This window comes from Antrostomus carolinensis, unplaced genomic scaffold (genome assembly GCF_000700745.2).
Source record: "Antrostomus carolinensis isolate BGI_N321 unplaced genomic scaffold, ASM70074v2 scaffold14322, whole genome shotgun sequence".
Classification (NCBI taxonomy): Eukaryota; Metazoa; Chordata; class Aves; order Caprimulgiformes; family Caprimulgidae; genus Antrostomus; species Antrostomus carolinensis.
Window position 1 is genome coordinate 52106 of NW_010301745.1, and position 8076 is coordinate 60181.

General features: G+C 35.4%; 1 protein-coding gene across 2 annotated transcripts; it reads left to right on the top strand.

Annotated features, from left to right (window-relative positions):
• The first annotated feature begins 2556 nt into the window (after positions 1-2556).
• Positions 2557-6048, top strand: RD3L (RD3 like). Of its 2 annotated transcripts, none has more exons than XM_010163586.1 (4): positions 2557-2776; positions 3689-3777; positions 4425-4730; positions 5591-5888. In XM_010163586.1, the coding sequence occupies exons 3-4, from the start codon at positions 4432-4434 to the stop codon at positions 5886-5888; spliced, it is 597 nt and encodes a 198-aa protein (XP_010161888.1). In that variant the 5' UTR covers positions 2557-2776; positions 3689-3777; positions 4425-4431. The 2 variants fall into 2 exon arrangements, with proteins under 2 accessions (XP_010161888.1, XP_010161889.1); XM_010163587.2 differs by having other exon boundaries at positions 2738-2776; positions 3692-3777; positions 5591-6048.
• Positions 6049-8076: the final 2028 nt, after the last annotated feature.

The window sequence follows — 8076 nt, forward strand, 5'->3', positions numbered from 1 at the left end:
GCTTCTTCACAGGCCTCTGTTTTTACTGTTATTTCAGAAAAAGGCTTCTGAGAAGTACATGAGTATTTAACTTACATAGCTAGAGAAATCTGCAGTGGAAATCATCCACACTGAGCAACACAATCATCCAGTTATTGATTATGGAATTGCTAGAAAAAGCATTTTGTACTATCTTAAGAAAGAGAAAAAAATATCTTCTCCTCTGCTCCAACATCTCCATAAACCAGGTTACGGAGTCTCCCAGCCAACTGCCTAAGTGAGAACCATCTCTGTAAACCATAAACTGACAATTATTTCACAAAGTAAGAATTGTTTGATGGGAACCTCCCATTTACTTGAAATTGGATGGAGAATAATGAGTACAGGAGAAAGAGGAAGACACTGACACTTTGGAATACATTTTTTTGGTAACAAGAAGTCCACAGGATAAAAATAAGTTATCAGCAAGGTGTAAAGGAGTCTGTTCTGTACATAGTAATTTTAAAATAGAATGAAATAACCTGTGTGTCTGACACAGGGATGCAAGGAAAGAGGTTCTGTTTTATCCACTGGCTGCCACGCTTATTTCCTTACTTATCCAATCAATTTTCAATTAGCAGGTACTCTTGTAAGGCTATTGTTTTGGAACAAGGCTCTTTGCTGATGATCCTGGACCTGCCATAGCAAGAAAGGAAAGACCACTGAAACTGTCTGAATTGATTTATGAAATGAAATCTGCACTTTGGCTCTAGCAACTCTTGCAGCTCCCTCAGTGCAATTTGAGAACAGCATCAGAAAACAAGTTGCAAATATACTACAGAAAAAGGAATGGTTATCTTAAGAGAAAACGTAAGAAATGCTTATATGAAAAGACACCCTTTCTGATTTACCTGCATAAGAGGACATATCATTCACTGCAGTTTAAAGAAAATTATTAAGTTACAGAAACAACAGATGCTTTAGGAATTCATTACATTCCTTGCCTCAAAAATTAGGAAAACAAAGCAAGGTTGAAGGAAAGTTTAAAAAAAGTTCAAAGAATCTTCAATTTACATTTTTTTATTAAACACAGAAAAAAAAGGTTAATTAACAGGAAAAAAAGCAATTAGGAAACAACTGCTCTGCTGCTGCATGGGCAAAGTAAATTATGGCTTATTAAAAAAGACAAAATTACTCATTGTTATATAACTGATGTTATGGTCTTGAGTATTATAATGCGCTTTAGTCACTAATGCTGGCAAAGAAAAATTTAGAAAAGGGAAATTAAAACCATGACAATATTGCTGTGGTAAGCTGCAGTAAGAAAGCAAAAGTGCTAGGACTGAAACTTTTAGAAAATTTAAAGGAGTAATGATGTGAAGTGCCAAAGACAAGAGAGGTTCAGAAGCTTGAGACCATAGATGACTTTTAAAAACATTATCTAAATTTACAGACTGAAGGAAAGTGTAAGATTGCTAGATGAATGTTAACGAGACCAAAACATTTTTTCCCAATAGAGTTAAAGAACAACAACAACAAAAAAAGCAATAAACCAAGAAACCTAAATGTAAGTAGTAAAGTAATTTTATTATTGTAATTTTAGGAACTGTCTCAAATTATTGAGAGGAATCAAAACAGTCTTTTCCCCTCCCTGGGTTAAATCACAACAATAACTGTAGTTACTAATGAAGACAAACTCAGTAATGCCTTCAGGGAACAGACCCACTCTTAGCCCAAGTCAAGCCCAAACTTCCACCCCAGCACAGCACTGCAGAACCACAAGTACACGGAGGGACAGCTGGATGGAACTGTAACTCTCCACAAAGCTGTCAGGACTAACCCTTGGCTAGCAACTCCATAAAATACTGCTCTGCTCTGAAGTTCCAGTTCGCAGTGCAAGCCTCACACGAGCAGTCGGTCATCCCTTCCTGAATATGGATCTAAAATGCATAGAGCAGTAGAAAACATACAAATTTTCAGCTTTAATGTTCTCCTACCAAAGGAAAGATAAATATTCTCAGTATCCTGCCTCACAAAATTTGATAATGCAACCAAGGATTCAATTAAAAAAAAACAAACAAAAAAACCAACAAACCACCAAACTAAAAACCCAAACTGTTGTAGGTTTTTCATTTAATTAACTTGCACACCTTTCAGTATGCATCTCCTTAATTTGCAAAGACATTACAACGGTTTTATACCGTACAGCAGTTTACTTTCCGATTTGATACAGTGGAAAAAAAGTGGTGACACGTTAACTCTGCTGTAAAAGAGGTGGCAAGGAGCATTTTAATTTCATCTGAAAATCTGTCAGGACAGTTCTGTCATCATAAACCTAGCTCCCTTCCTTTTTCATAGTACCATATACAATGCAATGTGAAAACCTTCCAGTTGAAGAGGATTAATACTGACATTTGAATTTTTCCAATGTATAAGTAATATCAGCTTTAATAACAGACATACAAGTCATCCTTTATGTCTTATGACATCTAGAACAAATTTACAGAGCCCTTGTTCTCCCAACAGTTCAACACACCAGTGGAGGCAAAAAAGCAGGAATAAAAAATACTTACAGGAGCAAAGACAGTCATTAGAACAAGAAAGAGCAGAAGAGAAGGCATTTTGTATACCATGCCTGCTGTTTAGATTAATAGGAAGAGACCACACAACTGGAACGGAAAATGGCTGCTTCAGCAATCTTTAGTGTGCACAATGGCCTCCCTGAAAATTAATTTTAAAAATGGATATGCTCAAAACACCCATCAAGAAAGGGGGAGCAGGCAACTGAAAGCCAATTGAGAGAAAAGCAAAGCCTATGGTAAGACTTACAATTCTGGGCTTTTTACATCAGTATGACCTTAATTGGTATCTCCTTATCATTCTGTTCCTTTAATTAGATTAACGTGTCTTTCACGGCACACCATAGGTGTTACAGACTGGCTTCTTTAAACATATTTGAAATGTTAATTAAAAATGCTAACAGCTATGCACAGTAATGTAAAAGTGTAGTACCATGAGACTGACAAAATTCATCTGGAAGAAGTATTTAATTTAGCAACAAAATCCTGAGCAACTGTCAAATAGCTCTTTTCTGTCAACACTCACTTAACAAAGGCTTTAGACGATCTTTACTAGAGAAAGACTATTCTTAGCTGTTCAAAAATGACAGTAGAACAGTCTGATCCTCCTCTGATGGGAGAAAAGTCTTCTAGCATCTCAATGGCCTCAAAGTTTAGTTGATGATAAAAGCAACATAGTTATTTTTAGCACTCTACAGGCATAAAAATACAGCTCTAAACCGTGACCTACAGCTATGCACAGCCAAGCATCACATCATACGACAGCCTTAACTTTAGCTGGAAGCACATCTGTAGTTGCTTCAGACTATCATTATTCATCTCACTACCAACAATACCTTTGGATGGATTTAGCAACAAGCATTTGAAATTGTTACCATCTTTTTTTAAATTGCTGCCATCGGCAGAACTCAATTCAAAGGTAGGAGATCTTAATGGACTTTGTAGAAAGTATTTGAGAGAGCACGTTAGGTTAAATGGATTACTACTACTCTCTGGTACAGAGGATGAAAAAGAACCTTAAAAGCAGAAAAACTTAAACTGTCATATTCAGTACAGAAAGTCATTTTTCTAAATACAGTTTGAGTAAATGAAAAAGAAAAAAAAAAAAAAGAAAAAGAAAAAAAGAAAAAAACCTTGTTTTCTTCCAGCAGTAGTAACAGCCTGGAAACAGGATATGCTAGAATAAGAGATCTTCAAGCAAACTCACCTGAAACAACACTGTTCACAGACTACTGCAAAGGTAATTTATGTTATTTTATTCCAATTAGTATGCTTCTGTCTGCATGATTTGTAACAAACTGCAATTTAAAAGCCTCTTCCAACAGATTCTTGTTTCCAGGTTATGTAAACAAGAATTTACTTAAAATAAAAATTTATGCAGATATTTTAAAAACAGATCATTCTTGAGTCCCAGCATTTAACTTTATTTAATGTTTTTTTTAAATGTATGGCTTATTTCCAGTTCGGAAATTTGGGGGTTTGTGTTTTGTTGGAGGTTTTTTGGTTGTTTTGTTTGGGGGGGTGGAGCTTGTTTCCTTGGTTTAGGGTTTTTTTGTTTGGTTGGTTTTTTAAACCATATATACTACCAGGATAAAAAATGAAATATTTCCAAGATGACAGATAGGCATTTTTAAATGCTGTAAAATTCACATAGTTATATCAACTCAGAAAGCATATGGAAAATATTATAAAATATTATAAGGCTTGTCAGATTTAATTATGGCTTGGTGATTCTTGTTATCACTACTTATATTGTACTGCAAAATATTTTAGAATAATTAATAAAATTTCCTTTAAACATGCAGCTGCTAAGAAGGAAACCTACAGGTATAAATACTATCGGTAGGACAGAAATAAGCAAATTATTTTTTCCCTCTCCCCTCAGAGCTTAAAAATGCCCCTTTTTGGCTGGATGAAATGGCCAAAAAATGACCCCTACAAACCCACAAGATACCCTGGATCAGAAGTAGTTACAAAAACCCTACTGAGGGAATTGAAATGGCACCTGAGAGAACGTGAAAGATTAGTGCAAGAGATTGAGAATGAACAAAGAGTCCAGAAGACTGGCATGGATTACAACTGGCTGAAGAACTACCAAAACCCTCAAGCTACAATTCCAGCTACTGAGCAAAGGCAGCTCGAAGTTCTGTGTTCACAAATCCAGCCTTGCCAAACAGGAACTGTTCTCAGCAGGTAACTGTTTCTTATTTCTCTAACTTTGAGTACTCTATCATAAGTAAGATGTTTCTTCTATCGCATCCCAGCTTATATTTGGCTCTGATCTTTCTAGCAAAATAGCAATGACCAGCAACTGGAACACATTTTTAAAGGTGTTTTAGAAATTACATCTTTATGTTGTTTGTACTTGAAGTTTTTAATCAGGATTTTCCTGGTCTAATCCAAAACAAGGGAAGTCTCACATACTTAAACATGTGACCTCTCAACAGTTTCACTTTTTATTCTTGTTTATCCCCATTACTTACTAAATAGTAACCCAATAACCAAAAAATCAAATTAAAGCACTAATGCAATGAACTGTTATGCAGAAACCCAACCTCACTGTCCAAAACACTTGAAAGCTTATAAAACTAGAAAATCAGTGTCAGAAAAAAAATCCCATTTTTTTTAAAAAACAAACACACCCCCCCAGATTTTAATAAGAAAAATTATCCTATGCCTGTCTTTTAAAAACATTTTCTAGGGACGTGTAGAAACAACAGAACAAGCCTAAGCGCCTTTCAAAGCCCAGAATACACCTAAGGGTAAAGTCAGTTTAAATCCAGTTGGGAAAAAAAAGAAAAAAAAAAAAAAGGCACACGAAATAACAATAGCTTGCAATCCTCATAACAGCTGGACCACGTCCAGTGCATTGTTAGAGCTCTTTTCCTCTTATAAGCTTTTGTGGGAGGTGTGTGGGGAAATGTGGCAGCAAGGAATAAATGACACCACAATGCAGTCATTTCCTCCTCCTTCCCCTCCCCTGGAAAGACCAGAGAGGAAACAGAAGAGTTTTCAACACTGATGATTAGATTTCTACTTTTGTTTGTTTCTAGATTTCGTGAAGTTTTGGCAGAAAATGATGTTTTACCTTGGCAAATAGTCTACATATTCAAGCAAGTTTTAAAAGATTTTCTTACCACCACTGAGAGAGAAAACCAACAAGACCAACTGGTAGATGCATGGAATACAAATTGCTCTGAAGATTTCAGCCTGCGTGGAGACAGTTCTAACAAATCAGACAAAGATGAAATCCCCACAGTTTCAAGTTATGTTGACAGAAACACACAAAGCATGTTTCCCACCTTCTCTCATAGAATCTGGAATCTACCCTATTACTACCCCTCAAGTTAAGTTGCTTTGCATTTCTTTGAAAAAGCTTTCTAGCTGCCTGCATTCCTTCCTTGTGACTGCCATCCATAAACATAGGGATAAGAAATGTGACATGCTCCCCTTTTTTTCCCAAGTTCAGAAATTAAAATGCTTGATTACAGCTAGTATGCAGTACACAAACTTTAAATATGAACTCTCCTTTTATCTTTATAGTACACCTTAAAGATGTTGTTTGAAGGCACCTTTTAACCAAAAATGTAGATGCTTCTGAAAAAAACTCTGAAGCAGTTTATTTTTTAGCTATGTACAGCTAGATGTATTTAAACAAGAACAGATTGCTTTCCATATGTTGAAAAAGCATCAATCCACAGTGTTAGGCAAAAAACCTCTGTATTTGTCACATAGCTTTTAGGCTCTATGGGAACTTTATACTGTGTAAGATAAATTGTTTAATATAATATCAGTTATACCAAATAAACTGATAAATACCTTTTGGAGCTGAACAGATATTTCTTAACTTCAGGAATAAGTTCTAAAATGAAAACAATGTCAGAAGTTATAACACTGCATGTACTGTTTCTCTATTTTTTTCAAAACTCTACTCTGCACGTGCTGAAACACTGTAAAGACAGACAACTAAGTGAAAACATTGACTATTTAATAGCATTTAACAAGTACCTCCGTATTCTTTAAGAAGTTAATGAATTATTTTATTTCAAATAGTTGTACTTCTTTATTAGACTTACTGGAAGTTATCCTGAAACCCAGACTCTGCATTAAATGTTTTGATCAAATCAGACAGTACTTCTCTAGAACAGCAAAAGAATCAACAGATCATTTCCAAAGCAAGAGCCAATCTTTTCGAATTTAAGTGAAACAAAATCTTGTGTTTTTCTGTTGCCATCATCTATCACTGTGGGTTCATAATGAAGTTTTAGAAGACTGATTTGATATGTAGCAGTTACGGTCACAGCAGACAATCAGAGCAGAAAATCAATGAAAACATATGCCAGAACTCAGACTGCTGTATTTCCCATGGGGCTCTCATCACTTTTAACAAATTTTTACATGTCTTATACATAACCTCTTCATCTCCAGATTTCCTTTTAACCTGGGTGCCACATCACAAAAACGAGCAAGACTCGCACAGCCCAATTCACAAAATGCACTATTTTGCAAACACAGAGGAAAGCTGCTGCCTTTGAATTTTCTTCAAATATACTGAAGAAGATATTCAGATATCCTCAAGTCGGTAACATACAACTGAAAGATATTTCCTTATGCTCCACAGTTGTGTACTCCACCCAAGAAAGAATTTACTAATAATGTGATAAATTCAGTGAAACAAATAGCATAATATCTTCATAAAAGACAAAAATACTATTTAAAAAAACATTGAAAAGATTATAATCTAGAGAACATAAAGAAGTTAAAAGTGGAACATAATATACACAGAAGGTGAAACAACCAGAACTCTTCCATACACCTAACTGATAAAACACTAGAGGACTAGAGTAAATCAGTTCCTACAGGTTTAGAATAATAATAATTAAAAAAAAAAAAAAATCGCAGCTCAATGCCAAAAGTAACTGGTCCCTCCACTTGCCATAAACTAAATACACAAAACTTCACAAGCACGTGCAAACTCATCAGATCCGCACTCAGAGCCGGTATAAACTCTGTGCCCTCCTTTTGTGCAGCTGTCAGTTTGTGGATAAATAACAAAAGAGTCGATCTCAACTTACTCTGCCCTACTGATGCAGAATAAAGACTATCAGATTCTTCTCATGCAGTTCTAAAGAATCCAGACATGGATCCCTGCAAGAGGGCAGGATGGTTTGAAAGAAGGGTTTCTTCATCAGTGATAAACCTCCCTAAAGAGTTAAACTTCCAGGACTTTTTCCATAGGAAAGAGGGTAACAGGTACTCGGCATATAAAATGTATTAGCAGAATTAATATTACATTAAGAATTAACATTCGCAACACTGGGTTGAGAAAATAGTTTTTATTTGGTCAAATGTGCCAGATTCCTGCAATGGTAATTCACGAAAATTAGTTTCTTAAAACAGTACCTTCACACCTTTCTATTGGAAAATAGGTGAAAAAATCCCTTAAAACACAGCTTCCAAATTTTAGTTTATGGAAAATGTTAGGCCAGCAAACATGCAAGGTTCACCTACCTTAATGATCACCAAAAACAAGCAGGAA